We start from the raw sequence: 16,311 nt of genomic DNA on the forward strand, positions 1-16,311 counted from the left end.
CAAAATAAAAAGTTAATATCCTTTCTTTTCAAGTGCATATGAAATATTTATCAAAACAAACGACAACCTGGGCTACAGAGAAAGTTTTCACAAATTTAAAAGTATTGAAAATTGATTATAGTAGAACTACTGTAGAAATCAGAGAGTAATAATCAAAAAGAAAAGAGAAGAACAAAGAAGAAAGTCCCTCGTGGAAGAATCAGAACTGGAAGTTTGTGCTTACCATTGAGTAGCTGGAATGATGAGCACCAGAAAGCACCCAAGTTACTTACAAACACAAATACATTTGTTAATTGCTTTATTCTACAGTATTTGTATAACAGTTTTGTTAAAACTAGTAAGTAAAATTTTAAATTCCTTTGCATTTTTTAGCCCTGGAAATACCCTGCTAAGATTTGTCAGTCAGGTGTGCTAATCACGCTACACGGGTCCTTGGAAACTGACCCAAGACAGTGCTCGTGGGCCCTCTGCATGGAACAAAACATCCCATAGCCAAGAGGCATAAACAGATATCCCTGATTTACAATGGTGTGACTTATGATATTTTTGACTTTACAATGCTGCAACAGTGATAATGCATTCAGTAAAAGCCATACTTAAAATTTTGATCTTTTTCCAGGCTAGCAATATATGGTGTGATACTCTCATAATGCTGGACAGGGCATCAAACACAGCTCCCAAGTCAAATTCAAGATCAGGAGGGTAAGTAGTCAATACTTTGCAGCTTCCTGTGTTGCCAGCATCTTTTGGATTTTGTTACAAGCATGCGTAAGATAGGCTAGGGTAATTTATGATGTTAATTAGGTTAGGTGTATTAAATGCTTTTTCAGCTTACGGTATTTTTAACTTACAAGGGGTTTATAGCGACCTAACCCCATAATAAATCTAGGAGCTTTGATGGAGGGGAGAGAGAAGAATTTGAAATAAGAGATCAATATAATCAGCCTAACTAGAAAGGGCCTAGAAGCAATGTTACTCCCTTCACTTGGATTCTTCCTGGCTGCTCCTTTTTTCCCTGTCTCACTGGCTGCTCCTTTCTTCTGTCACCATTAATGATTTTTCTAATCTTCCCCAACCCTTTAATATTGAATAGCATCAGACTTATGTCTTTGTCATCTTATCTCTACTCCCCATGATGGTGATCTCATCCACTCCCAAGGCTCTAAACTTCTTGCATATGCTGATGAATCCCCAAATTTACATTTCCCCAGAACTCTCCGCTGAACTCCACACAAGCATGTCCATCCGCCCATTCAACATTTCCACTTAAATGTCCAACAGGCACCTCTAACTTAACCTTTCTAAAATTGAGCTCCAATTCCCCCTCCTCCCCCCGAGAAATTGTCGTCTCACAGTCTTCCCCATCTCATTTGATGGCAGCTCTATTCTTCTAGCTCATAAGACCAAAACCCTTGGGCCATCTTTGACTCCTCCCTTTCCCTCTTACCCCACCCCCTGATCCATTAGAAACTCATATTGGCTCCATCTTAAAATGCATTAAAAATCCAGACTTTTTCTGAGAAGGAATGAAAATATTTTTCCCTACTCCTCCCAATAAGTACATCTAAACCCCTCGACATTATCTGTAGAAATAAAAATAAAAAACAAGAAGAAAGCTCTGCAGGGTGGATAACAGAAGGAGGAGTGGCTAGTGACATTGGGACCCAAGGAACAAGACAGTGGTGATTTCCCAGTGTTTCAATTTGCTACATATGTCCCAGGCTCAGAGCTGAAGTCCAGTGCCCTGGAAACACCAACAGGTACAGAGCAAAGAAAAAGTTCCAACAGAAGTGCTCGCTGCACACTGTCAGTGGAGATAGGGGGAGAGTGTGAACTTTCACCCTCATCAGAGGGTAATGAGGCAGCCACCCCTAATGTGGTGATGTCCGAAAAGGCCTAGTGGATCCCTCCCCTAATGTGGTGATGTCCGAAAAGGCCTAGTGGATCCCTCCCCTAATGTGGTGATGTCCGAAAAGGCCTAGTGGATCCCTCCCCTAATGTGGTGATGTCCGAAAAGGCCTAGTGGATCCCTCCCCTAATGTGGTGATGTCCGAAAAGGCCTAGTGGATCCCTCCCCTAATGTGGTGATGTCCGAAAAGGCCTAGTGGAGGGTCAGGATTTTACCACAGCAGGAAGGAGGCTACACACCCCAGGAAGGAAACCTGAAGAGCCCTAAATAAGGCCCTTTTACCCCTCTCATCCAGGAGGCCTAGTGGAAACTGGAACTTCTATCCCCCACCAGTAACAAAGAACTATTCCCATTCCTGAGGGAGTCAATAGAGGCTAAACATGGAACTTCTATCTGTACCCTCATGAAGCAGCAAAAGGAAGGACTCCCTCCTTCTACTGCTAGAGCTACGCCAGAGGAAGCCAACTAAAACAGAAGGTCTCAAGATTCAAAGTTCCGTAACAAAATACACAAAAACCTATGCTTTAGTTTTAATGAAAAGAAAGCATTATCTCATCAGGAATCAGAAATATTTCAAACCGAATGAAAAAAGGGAATCAATAGATGCCAATATGACAGAGAAGTTATTCTCTGAAAAGGTTTTGAAGCAGCCATTATACAATGTTTCAACTACCAATTAGAACACACTTGAAATAAAAGGTTTCATCAAAGAAATTGAAAGTCTCAGCCAAGATATAGAAGATATAAATAGGGACCAAATGGAATTTTAGAACTTAAAAAAATACAATAACCAGAAATTAAAAAAAAAAAACAAAAAAACTCAATGGATAGGCTTAACAGCAGAATGGAGAGGACAGAGGAAAAAAACATCAGTGGACTAAAGTGGAACATAGAAATGACACCAGCTGTGGACAGAGGAACAGAATATAAAATGGTACAACCACTGTGGGAAACAGTACAGCAGTTCTTCAAAAAACTAAACATAGAACTACAAATGATCCATCAATTCTATGTCTAGGTTTATACCCATTGGTATTGAAAGCAAGGACCCAAACAGACATTTGTACACCAATGTTTATAGCAACACTACTCAAAATAGCCAAAAGCTGGAAACTACTCAAATGTCCTTCAATAGAGGAATGTATAAACAAAATGATAACTACATAAAATGGTATGTTATTCAGCCTTAAAAAGAAATGGAAGTCTGATAAATTCTATGATATGGATGAATCTTAAAAACATGCTAAATGAAATAAACCAGACACAAAAGAACAAATATTGTAGGGTTCCATTTATATTAAGTACCTAGAACAATCAAATTGACAGAGAAAGTAGATAGTGGTGACCAGGGCCTGGGAAGAGGGAGGGAGAGTGAGTCATTGTTTAATGGGTAGAGAGTTTCAGTTTGGGATGATGGAAAAGTGGTAATGTTTGCACAACAATGTGAACGCACTTAATGGCGCTGAATTATACACTTTAAAGAGGCTTAAATGTTAACGTTTATGTTTTTGCCACAATAAGAAAAACAAACTGGAACAAAAAATGAGCAAAGTCTTAGGGAACTGTGGAACTATAAGGAAGATAAAACAATCGTGTCATAGAAGCCTTAGAAAGAGAAGAGAACGAGAGCAGAGGTTAAAATGTATTCAAAGAAATGATGACTGAAAACTTCCAAAATACTACGGGAAAAGTAAAAACATACAGATTCAAGAAGTTTGAGTGAATCCACTCTGGATACATCCAAAGAAATTCACACCAAGACATTTCATAGTTACACTTCTAAAAGCCAAAGGAAAAAAAAATCTTGAAAGCAACAAGACCCAATGTCTTACTTAAAAGAGAAAATGATTAGAATTAAAATGGATTTCTCATCAGAAACCACAGACACAAGAAGGAAGTTGCATAATATTTGTCAACTGCTAAAATAGAAGAGCTCCCAACCCAGAGCCCTATATTCAGCCAAAATATAGTTAAAGAATTAAAAAGGAATTAAAACATTTTTAGATAAAGAAAAACCAAGAGAATTGTCTAGCAGTCCTATCCCAAAAGAATGACAAAAAGTTCTCTAAAAAGAAAGGAAATAAAGAAAAAACAATAAAAGCAAGAACCTTGGAACATCATTAAGGAAGAACAACACAGTAAACAAAAATTTGAGTAATTGCAATACATGCTCCTTCCTCTCTTTGGCTTCCTAAATTATTTTTGAGGGTTAAAGCAAACATTAGGATAGTATGAACTCCAACTACTGTTATAATTATTCTACTTGCTTTAAATGAAGTAGATTTGTTATCAGAAATATTTAATAAAAACCAGAATATTGACACAACTTTCATAATGTAATGCCAAACTTTAGATGATTGATCTGCGTCTACATTTCTGGCTATGCAAGCTACTACTATGTGAAAAATATGCTAGCTCAGAGTTGCATTAACAGACTTCACCAACAGTCCTCATTGACATTGTATAGTTCTGTGCAATTACTGTGGCTGTCAGCAGATCATACAGGAAATAAAGGTTAGTGATGATTCTGACTTTAAATTTTTAGAGTAGGTTTATACTTAACACTGTCCATATTTATATAGGTTGCATATTGCACACAATTTTTGACTTATTATTAATTTAGGTTTTACTATATACTCACTAAACCAGGATTGAAAAATTTATGCAAAATTTGCTGGAATGGCCACTATGTCCCCCCTCCCCAAAGAAAGGAGTTGAGTATTTAGGCTGCATTAGGAGAAAAATCCTTCACTATGTTTGGATTGGAAAGGGAGCACCATCTGAAATTTGATTTTAAATAGTCATGATTTAGGGTGATATTTTTATTTTTACTGGGGACAATTAGAACCAAATTAGGTAGACATATTTTAACTCAGGTTTTACTTTTAAGGCTTTCAGATTGCAACTTGGGAGGCTCCAAAGCAGCAACTAGGTGCTTTGGATTGTTCACACAAAGATGAAGAGGCATATATAAACCATAAAACCCTTTAAAAGGAATAAGAATCTATTAAAAGATAATTATATGAACTAAATTTATATATAAAAGTATATTAAAACTGGAATATACTCATGAAACAAAAAGTAAATACCTATACTGCCCTTTTTCTTTAGTTGTTTACGATCACAGCTAACCGAAGTACAACATGTTTAAGAGAAGGAATTAAGGTCTGTTTGTCATGTCATCACTTGTAAAAATGAAATGTACTTGTTCTCTCCTTTTACAACATCTGAGTATGTAAGAGGATTGTTAAAGAGTTGAGTCATAGAACAGAGAATGGAGAGCAAGAAGCAAGAAAGCATAGACAGGCTGGGTTTGAAGAGAGTTGGGAAGGCTGGTTTGGTAGATGGACTCTGATTTGCTCTTCAGATACTCTCACCATCCTCTGTACCCGGATCTATATTTCCAGGAGGCTGACCTTTAAAGGCTTTTTCAACCAGTCTCCCTTGCTCTGTGTCTTCAGGTTGGGTTTGGCTAATGTGAACTGCCAATGGTAGATTAGGAGTCAGGAGGAAAACAAGGTAAGGGCATTTACCTCCAGGAACGCCCTAAAACCTGAGGCTGGCAGTCACTGCCATTTGTCTACTTAAGGTCACAGCTCTTGCTGGGTGACCTTATATTTCAGTTACAGAACATGCTGGGTTGCAGTCTATGCTCCTTGAAGCCTAGTGGTGATAACACCAGCTTCTCATAGTTGCTAACCTCACGGTACTCCATCATCTCTTGCTTTCCCTCCATTCCTTACACATTTTAGTAAGTAGTCTCTTCATTAAATGCAATACCATCACCTTTTTCAAGTATGTCATTAATTTTCGACCTGGACTCTGACTGATACATTGGCAGTGGGGAAGGGGAGAAACTTCAAGGTAGTATTAGGGAATGATAATCTGCTGGAGAGAGAGAGAGAGAGAGAGAAGAAAGTTTTCAATGCTTTTTATACCACTCTGGGAATGTAACATGACTTCTTCATGTCAGTAACTCTAATAACTTCTTAAACTGCTTAATTATTGTGGCTAATTATTTGCATGCACATCCAAGATAGGACATGGCTATGAGATAGATATCTAGGATTTGCATGACTAGATAAGACTAGATTATGCTATGTAGGTATCTTATATCATATTAAGACACTTTTCTTATGGAATAAGGATCATCCCAACCCAGTGTACCTGCTAAGTTTTTCTTGGAAGTCAGTGATTTGCTATAGTATGAAATTTGTTTTTACTGTCAGGACAATATTGTTTGACTTTTTAATATTTTTATTCTCAAACAGAAATTGGGAAAGTACATTAATTCCTTCAAGAACTAATTATTCAGTTCATATTGTCACATTTAGATTCATAACGAGATTTGGATTGTTATATTTAAGCATCACTTGAAAAGTGGATATAAAATAGGTAGATGTTGTTTGTCCATCACTATAACGGTTTATGTGGCTGAGAATTCATATTTCAATTAGTATTTTCTCTCTCACCAGAATCTGCTACATTCCGGCGACAAATAGGACAGGTAGAGTTGTCAGAAAGCCAACGATCAATACAGCAAACATGAAATTCATGGGAGCAAGGTAGGGTGCGAAGATGGCTGCCTTCTTTGTACTCTGTAATGCAGATGCTACACTCGTTCAATGTATCATTTTTAACAGAGGATCTTACAGCCAAGTTGTCAATCTGTGCTTCGCTGAGTCCTGGAGGATGGTCATCAGGGGAAGGCCAAAAGTCACTTTCATCACTGCTATCAAACAACAATATGGCAGTGTCTGAACTTTCATCACTGGAGCTGGAACTGGACATCATACTAGAACTGGAAGTAGACATGTAACTGAAGTCTGAACTAGAAGTCAATGTGTAATGTGAGCAGTAATCACAGCTACAAGTTGAGCTGAAACCCGAACCCCTACTACCGTGAGAACTGTCGCTTCCACTGGGTGACTCTTCCCTTTCCATATTTTGACTTGGGGGTGAGAAACTAGGCTCTGAATCACTGTCACTGTCCACAAGGTTACTTGAGTCACTGAAATATGTCATTGCCGGGCTTAATGTGCTTGGAATTGCACTGGATGTTGTATCATTTAAACCAGTATTTAAAGTCCTACAAATGGGAATTCCGATGGTACTGACATAAGCTCTCATATCTCCCTGTTCATAATGTGAAAACATATGCCTAAGTTCCCCTTGTTCACTTTCTAAAGTGACAATATGATTTGGTGTATCAGATGTTATCTGAGTTCTACTGGTTACGCTTTCTCTCTCACAATATGCCACAGGATGAACTCGTCCTGTTTCAGAGTAGATGGATATAGTTGGATTCCTCTTTCTCAGTTGACAAGATTCACCATCACTGGTTGTGTTTGGAGAAGATTTTCCTTGTATGGCATTCCTTGTTTCAGAATTTGCAAAAAGAACCCTTTTTTGCAATTCAGGTCCAGTTATTTGCTGTCTCAAAATTTCATGGTGCTGAGTTCTAGAAAATCTCTCAGTCTCACATACTGAAGGCTGCTCCAAAGTTGGAGATGATACACTGTGATGGAGCCTTTGTAAAAGTTCACCCAGTGACTGTGCAGGTGACCTTTCAATACCTGCCCTGGTTATGCCCTGGTCTTCGCTTCGGCTTCTTGCTGTTTGCTGACCTCTGGTAGGTTGGACTTCTATTAATGCTCTAGGTCTACTTTGTTCTGATCTGGGTGGTCTTATAAATCTTGGCTCAGGTTGTGGACGTTCGACTTGCCTTTGGCTGTATTTCACACTATCTCCTCTGGGAAGTCTCGTAGATGGTGTATACTCTTCCCTTACATTTGGACCTCCATTGTTAAAGTTAACATCGATTTCTGAACTGAATCTGAGATTACTATGTGGATTGAACTGGCTCATGTCTCTCCCACACTGGTGTTCTCTTAGCCCACTTGTATTTTTAGTTATAGAACTACTCTTCCCAGATGATGGACTGTGATGTGGTCTCTGTGAAAGGAGACTGAGTGAACGTGGAAGTGGCACACTTTCAAATCTTGCTCTGGCCCTGCTGCGGTCTGGGCTTCTGCTTCTTTCTCTTTTCTGACCTCTGGTAGGGGGGCTTTCCATGAATGCTCTAGCTCTACTTTGTTCCGATCTAGGTGGTCTTGTAAATCTTGGCTCAAGCTGTGGACATTCTACTTGCCTTTGGATGTTTTCCATATTTCCTCCTCTGGGAAGTCTGGTAGATGGTGTGTATTCTTCTCTTGCATTTGGACCCCCATTGTTAAAGTTAACATTGATTTCTGAACTGAATCCAAAATCACTGTGTGGATTGACCTGGCTCCCTTCTCTCCAAGGCTGATGTTCTCTTTGCCCACTTGCTGTATTTTTAGTTTGTTTGAAAGAGTCAAGCTGGTCTGTTGCAGAGCCGCTCTTCACAGATGATGGACTGTAATGTGGTCTCTGTGAAAGGAGACCGAGTGAACGTGGAAGTGGCACACTTTCAAATCTTGCTCTGGCTCTGCTGTGGTCTGGGCTTCTGCTTCTTTCTCTTTTCTGACCTCTGGTAGGGGGGCCTTCCATTAATGCTCCAGGTCTACTTTGTTCTGATCTAGGTGGTCTTGTAAATCGTGGCTGAGGTTGTGGATTTTCCCCTTGACTTGGGCTGCTTTTCACATTTCCTCCTCTGGGAAGTCTGGTAGATGGTGTGTACTCTTCCCTTGCATGTGGGCTCCCGTTGTTAAGGTTAAAATTTATTTTTGAACTGGATCTGAAATCACTGGGTGGACATACCTGGCTCCCTTCTCTCCTAGGTGGTTGTTCTCTTTGCTCTCTTGTCACTGTTTTGGTTTGCCCCAAAGAGTCAGGCTGGTCTGTTGCAGAGCCGCTCTTCACAGATGATGGACTGTAATGTGGTCTCTGTGAAAGGAGACCGAGTGAACGTGGAAGTGGCACACTTTCAAATCTTGCTCTGGCCCTGCTGCGGTCTGGGCTTCTGCTTCTTTCTCTTTTCTGACCTCTGGTAGGAGGGCCTTCCATTAATGCTCCAGGTCTACTTTGTTCTGATCTAGGTGGTCTTGTAAATGTTGGCTGAGGTTGTGGATTTTTCACTTGACTTGGGCTGCTTTTCACTTCTCCTCCTCTGGGAAGTCTGGTAGATGGTGTGTACTCTTCCCTTACATGTGGGCTCCCATTGTTAAAATTTACTGCTGAACGGGATCTGAAATCCCTGGGTGGATTAACCTGGCTTACTTCTCTCCTAGGTGGTTGTTCTCTTTGCCCTCTTGTCACTGTTTTGGTTTGCCCCAAAGAGTCAGGCTGGTCTGTTGCAGAGCCGCTCTTCACAGATGATGGACTGTAATGTGGTCTCTGTGAAAGGAGACCGAGTGAACGTGGAAGTGGCACACTTTCAAATCTTGCTCTGGCTCTGCTGTGGTCTGGGCTTCTGCTTCTTTCTCTTTTCTGACCTCTGGTAGGAGGGCCTTCCATTAATGCTCCAGGTCTACTTTGTTCTGATCTAGGTGGTCTTGTAAATGTTGGCTGAGGTTGTGGATTTTTCACTTGACTTGGGCTGCTTTTCACTTCTCCTCCTCTGGGAAGTCTGGTAGATGGTGTGTACTCTTCCCTTACATGTGGGCTCCCATTGTTAAAATTTACTGCTGAATGGGATCTGAAATCCCTGGGTGGATTAACCTGGCTTACTTCTCTCCTAGGTGGTTGTTCTCTTTGCCCATTTCCCACATTGTCATTTGGTTCAAATGACATAAGCCAGTCTAGTAAAGAGTCACTGCGAGACCCATCATCCGAAGGGTCTCCTTCATCTGTTAACAAAAAAGGGAGAAACTCAGAAAGGAACTAGCAAGATCATATCCATCATAAATTAGTACTCTGAAACTTTTTTCAAAAACAAACAAAAATGGTAACAAACACTCCAATTTCTTAAACAGATTTCACATTTATAGAGTTCATATTTTGTAAACCATGCTGTAAATTGATAGGTAAAAGCAAGAATGTTTCCATTCCGTCTGAAAAGAGAAAGACAATCCCAGATAAATTTAAAGAATTGTTTTTTTTTAAAGGAATCTGGAGGATGTTTATTTCCAATATTCCATCATATACACAACCTTGTGTACCACTGTGGGAGAAATGTTGAGAGACAACATATTTTCACTCCTCTGTCAAAATTTACAAATGCAATTAAACAAGGCAAACACCAGATAAGGTTCAGTGCTTGTTATTTTGCTTCCATTTACATTATTGTGTAATTCTCATTAGACTATAATGTTATTTCTAAGCTTTTGACTTCTAGTGCTTTTGATAATATATAAAGTTGTTTTAAAATATAGAACTATTATAGCCATTAGGCAAATACAAAGAAAGTATATAGGTTTGAAAGTATTTGAACACTTCTTAATGTTTCCAAGACTCTGAATTGGTATGAAATTGAGAGATCAGTTGAATAGACTGAGCCTAGCATAGTACGTGTAAGACCATTTTGAAGAACCAAACTATTTTACTGTCTTCTTTATGACACAGTAAAAGTCTCTACCTCATACTGGGAGAGAGGCCCCTGATCTGCCATTGGAGTGGGGTCTCTCAGCCTTAAAACATTATTGACATTTCCACACCGCACAGTTCTTTGTTTTGGGGCGCTATCCTGGGCATTGTGGGATGCTTGGCGGCACTCCTAGCCTCTGCCCACTGGATGCCAGCAGGGCCCGCCCCCTACTTGGGACAACCAAAAATATACGTAGACATTGCCAAATGCCCTCCATTGAGAACTATGTGATGAGAATATGAAATATGTACTTTTGCTGGTGAGGAAATCATGTGCCTATATAGGGAACATCATTTAGGAAGTAGGAGGAACTTTCAGTTGAGGTGCAAAACTAAGGAAAATGTCAATAGATTATTTCACACTGTTTCTCAAATATGAGTCAGGAAAAAAAAAATGTACCTTGATATTCTTACCAAAAACAAGTAACTGCCAGGTTTTTTTTACATGAGAAGTGACTTAGCACCAAATTGATACCTGTCACTCTATAATCTTTCGCTGACTTTTTCTGTTATGAAGTGCCTCATCCATCCTATCATATTCCCCGCACAAGCAAAGTATACGTATACCTGTACTTTCATCTGAGTTTTCCAGTAGGTTTTCTTTAATGAGTATCCGTCTTGTACACAACTCTTCTGTACTTTCCCCTCGGTTGCCTAGCCAGTTGTTACCCCTCCTATGCTTGTGATCATCTTCACTCAGGTTATTCACAAGCCGGTAGAAATCTTCCTGAACCATTTGGTCCATCTGACTTCTGCTCTGGGCCTCAGATTCATCTCCTTCACCTCCAGAATCTGAGTTTTCCATCTTGATGAACAAGTGGAAAATTATCTGGTTTTTACAAAATGGTGTTGGTACACAAACTAGTACTTTTTGCTTCCGTGTCAGGATATGACTCGGTCGGATCCGCCTCTACTTATGCTTCTCTCGCCTCTCTCGCCGCAGCTGCAATTCTGCAGCTTCTGGTGAGGGACCTGCCTTTATACCAAGCGTCTAGTCATCGTTGCCTAGGCAACCATGATCCACCCCATTGTTACCAAATTGGGACAGCATTCAGGTTATGCTTCATTTCATTTCAAATCAGCAAATATTGACAAGGGTTTGTCGAGTACCAAGCACAGTCCTTCACTCCTCTAACCCGTGTGAGCCTCTTGTCAGGCTTTCAGGAGACTTTTTTGGGCTCTGATATGTTCTAGCTATTTGTATGCTAAATTACAGAGCCCAAACACAGCTAGTTAACATTGCATATGACTGTCTTCTTCAAAATGTCCTGCCAAAATCATCCTACTTAAATGCAACAATTCTCATTTTAAGGTGCCCAGGGATCTCTGTCTTTTCTCCTTATAATTTCATAAATCATAGACACTCACTAAGAAAGCCCACAATTTCTAACAATTCGCCAGGGCCATAGTGGAATCCGTTTAATTGGGTCCTTTGCCCGTTACAATGGCGTCATCTTGTATTATACAATTCTTCAAGCTTCTGTTTAAAAAGCTTAGAAAACAAATGCATTAATTACAGATCGGGCAGGTTTTCTCTCACCCAGAGAATCCATTAAGGAATTCTCCATAAATACATCAGTTTCATTTTTGTTTTTCTTTCTCATAAGTATTATAAATATTATTTAACCAGAACTAGCCAGAACAGCACAGGCACTTTTTAAACAAGATCCATAATAGTTATTTTGCCTAACATAGTAAGTGCTGACTTTGCTGATTTTATTCCATATATGTTAGTGCAGCCAGGATGGATTGGTAAAAATGATGCTTATTTGCAATCCTATCTGAAAGAGACCTCTGAGAGTTTCTAGACTCTTTAATATTACCAAGTGTCACTTAACACTTGCTTGGAAATCCTTTATTAAAGTTGTTTATGTAAAGACAAGATTTGGCTGCTAAATTTAAGACATTAGTTCATTTGACTTATTTAATAATTAACTCATCCAACATAAACTGAGTCAGTTACTGCCCTAGCCACTAGAGATATATTAACTGTTGCAGCAGTCTGTACTCCCAAGTAATTCACACTCCAAGAAAGATAAACATTACATAGAAACTATCAAAATACAAGATATTATATGCTGTAATAGATTTATATATGTAGTATTGTGTAAGTGTGAGAACCATGTGATGATTATTTAATGGGAGTTTGGAAATGTTTCACAGAGACATTACATTTAAATCTGAATCATCAGTAGATGAGTGGATAAAAAGGATGTGATACATTTACATGATAGAATGCTATGTGGCTGTAAAAAAGAAGGAACTCTTACCCTGTGCGACAGCATGGGTGGACCTGGAGAATATTATGCTAAGCAAAATAAGCCAGTCAGAGAAAAAGAAATACCATATGATCTCACTCATGTTTGGGATCTAATGAACAAAATAAACTGATGAAAAAATTAAAACCAGAGGCATGAATAAATGGAACTGACTGACATCTCAGAGGGGAGATGGGGGGGAGGAACTGGAAAACATTAGCCAAAGAACATATATGCATATATACAGAGCCCGTGGACACAGACAACAGGGTGGTGAAGGCAGAGTGGGGAGTAGCGGCAGGGGCTGAGTGGACGGGGCAAAGGCGGGGAAAATGGGCGACAGCTGTAATAGTGTCAACAATAAAAAATTTTTAATAAATATATCTGCATCTTTAAATATTATTATGAATTTCTACAGATGGAAAGTTACAGTTGGGTGTGTGTTGGTGAAGAGAGACTATGTCAGATGGGAAGAATAGACTTAAAAGACCTTGGCTCATTTGGGATTAGAGTGGAAACGTGAAATTAATCCCAGGAGGAATAATTGACATGGAGTATATGTTGAGCTTTGATTTTTTTTTTCCTGTAAGAAATAGAACACTGTTCTGTTAAGATGTTAATCTTATTTTTTTTTTTGAAAAAGCAGTAGATTTTGTTTTTGCCTGCTTAGCACCCACCTAACATACTTACAATAACAGCACCCCGATTTTCCTGGGGAAAAACCCATTCTCCCTCTCAGTCCAGTTGGTTTAGGTTTAACTGAACTCACCGTCATGGCTAGAGAAGAGGACACATGATACAGTCATGTCCAATGAATGGATCTCAAGTTGCTGGTTATAGTCATTGTTTTAAACATGGACATGTGACCAAAAGAACATTTAAGAGCTAAATTTGAGAAGTTAACAGAAACTACTGAAAATGAGAAATTATTTTCCACTGTGGTAGCTTAACTGGTAGGATGCAAACCTAAAGATGCCTGTGGCTGTTTTGAGTACATGAGAATGAAGAAAATCTGCCTAAAGTGAGGAAAATGAAGATGGAGAAAGAACCAGATACATGAGAAAAAAATTGAAAAATACATGAAGATAGTTGTGCCGTAGTATTTTTAGTTATGTAAACCAGTGTATTTCATTGTTTTAAGTGCAAGCTTGGGAAGGGTTTCTGTCCCTTACAATTGCAAGGATCCTAATAATTGCAGCAGGAGAGTGATATGACCAGTAATCTAATCAGATACCAAAAAGTAACTTTTAATAAATTTTGCATGTAAGACTCATTACCTATTGTCCATTCTATAAAATTAACATGTTTATATATAATAAAAAAGCAAAAATTATAACACTAGTCAATATGGTTCTAAATGTATGTAGCTACGTAGACTATTTAAAACAATTATACTGTTAAAAAGAGTTGGTTAAGGGGCATATAGGAAGGTAAGGTTTCCATACTTCACTCAAAATGGTAAAATGACTAAACAGTAAACTAATAAGTTATTCAAATCTAATGTAATACCTAGAAAGCCACCAAAATAAGTTACTCAAATCTATTACACCGCCTAGGAAACCACTAAAAAGCTTTACAAAGGGTACACTAAAAACACCCTAAATAAAGCGATATGAAATGTTAAAGAATATTCAATAACCACAAAACAAATTAAAAGCAAAACAAAAATAAGAGAGTAAAACAAATAAAATAGCAGTCTTAAGCCTAACTATATCAATGATTTGATTAATATAAATATTCTAAATATATCAATTAAAAAATAAATATTGGTTGAATGGATAAAAATGACCTAACCATAGGCTGTCTAAAAGAAACTCACTTCAAATATAATGATATAGGTATAATGAAAGTAAAATGATAGAAAAAATATATCATGCCAACATTAATCAAAAGAAAGCAAGAAAGGGCATATTAATATCAGATAAAGGAGAATTCAGAGCAAAGAAAATCACCAGAGATAGAAGGAGGTATTTTATAATGATAAAATGGTCAATTACCAAAAACATCTAGCAATTCTATATGTGTATGCCCCGGCAACCAAGTTAAATTTACATGAAGAAAAATTCATAAAACTCAAAGGACAAATAAATGAATTCACAGTCATAGTCAAAATATCCATTTCCCTCTCTCAACAGTTGGCAGAACAACTGGAAAGAAAATCAACAAAGATATGAAGGAGCTAAGCAACAACATCAATAATCAGTAGGATCTAATCAAATTTGTAAAACATTTCACTGAACAACAGTACACATTCTTTTTAAATGCCCATGGAATATATAGGTCATACCCTGAGCCATCAACAAACCTCAGGCCATTCAGGATATGCTCTTCTACCACAATGGATTCAAAATAGAAGTCAAAACATAAAGGTAACAAAAAAATGTCCAAATACTTGGAAACTAAACAACATACTTGTAATAACCCATCATCAAAGGGGAAGTCTTGAGGGAAATTTAAAACACACACACACACACACACGCACACACTGAACTGAAAGAAAGTGAAAATATAAAAGGTCAAAATATATGGGACATAGCTACGTTAGTGCTGAGAGGGAAGTTTATAGCTAAATGCAAACATTGTAAAAAGGGAAATGTCTCAAATCTATAACCTAAACTCCCTCTTGAAGATCCTAGAAGAATGAGAGCAAAATAAATCTAAAATAAGAGGAGGATAGATGAAATGATGTAAATGATCTGATGAACTAAAATAATAGACTAAAGCAGAATACTGAATATATTCAGTCACCCAAAGAGGGTGGTCAGAACCAGTAAGCTGTACTTCTGCCACACCATCCCCACAAAAGGCAGTTTGATATTGTGGGTATTCAGTTAGTAGAGAAAATAAATTTACCATGTTTCCCAACAACATATTCTTCATACTCTGTCACAGAATCTAAAGTTTGTTTGTTTGTTTTTTAACACACTTCTATAGTTGCTGGAAATATTTTAAGTTTAGTTGGAGGCAAAGGGAGAAAGGATAGCGAAGGCCTTTCCAAAGCAAGCTGTGGGCCCTGCCCGTGGGTGCGTACCACATGGGGACGGGAAGCAAAGGAGCGCCTGTAATACCCATGTGGGAAAAATGAAATAAATCAACAGTCTGACTGGTCCTGCTGTTGTGGCCTAGTAACTCTACCCACTAGGAAAACACAGCCTGGCGAGTGTCAAACTGTGACCGTTCCTTACTTGAGAACCAGCCAGTACTGGAGCTGCCTTTCCTTGCTTGGCTAAGACTTACCAAAATCTCTTTTAATGCAATAAAATGAAAGAGTCAAGACACCAAAGATGAGCCGAAGGGTTTCTTGAAGTGTCAATTTATTCCCATTCAGTTGCTGCCTGCTTCCAGACCTCTGTGGAAGGCAAGCTTCCTTTGAACATCTGACAGTCTTGGACACGAGCTGAGTCCCGCTGTGGGTGGTGTGTACATAAACACAGAGCGCTACTGGCTCAGAGCTCCCAGCCAGCCTCCGTAGGACCAACTTCACATCTGTTCTAGCCTTGATGTAAAGGGAAAGGATGGAAGGTAATCTGACCTTTCTATTCACTGTCCCTTTAGGTACTAAAGGCATCCAAGGCATATGCCCACGAGGTGGTTCTGCTCTAGTACCCATTAGAAACAAAGCAAGAAAGCACCATTTTC

General features: G+C 38.7%; 1 protein-coding gene across 1 annotated transcript; it reads right to left on the reverse strand.

The window, feature by feature from the left end:
• Positions 1-6,358: 6,358 nt before the first annotated feature.
• LOC129084430 (E3 ubiquitin-protein ligase RLIM-like) lies at positions 6,359-13,447 on the reverse strand. The gene is made up of 4 exons (XM_054590681.1): positions 13,442-13,447; positions 10,982-11,219; positions 9,560-9,678; positions 6,359-9,226 (listed from the first exon to the last, which is right to left on the reverse strand). The coding sequence occupies exons 1-4, from the start codon at positions 13,445-13,447 to the stop codon at positions 6,359-6,361; spliced, it is 3,231 nt and encodes a 1,076-aa protein (XP_054446656.1).
• Positions 13,448-16,311: the final 2,864 nt, after the last annotated feature.

Source organism: Pteronotus mesoamericanus, unplaced genomic scaffold (genome assembly GCF_021234165.1).
Source record: "Pteronotus mesoamericanus isolate MK-2021 breed Mesoamerican mustached bat unplaced genomic scaffold, CSHL_Meso_final scaffold_174, whole genome shotgun sequence".
Taxonomy (NCBI): Eukaryota; Metazoa; Chordata; class Mammalia; order Chiroptera; family Mormoopidae; genus Pteronotus; species Pteronotus mesoamericanus.

What these genes read in the sequence shown, in the direction of transcription:
- LOC129084430 (XM_054590681.1), bottom strand. An exon ending in AAACTCAGATGAAAGTACAG is followed by an intron (nt 9,679 to 10,981) that starts GTATACGTATAC and finishes TTTTGTTAACAG; the next exon opens with ATGAAGGAGACCCTTCGGAT. An exon ending in AACAACCACCTAGGAGAGAA is followed by an intron (nt 9,227 to 9,559) that starts GTAAGCCAGGTT and finishes CTCCTTTCACAG; the next exon opens with AGACCACATTACAGTCCATC.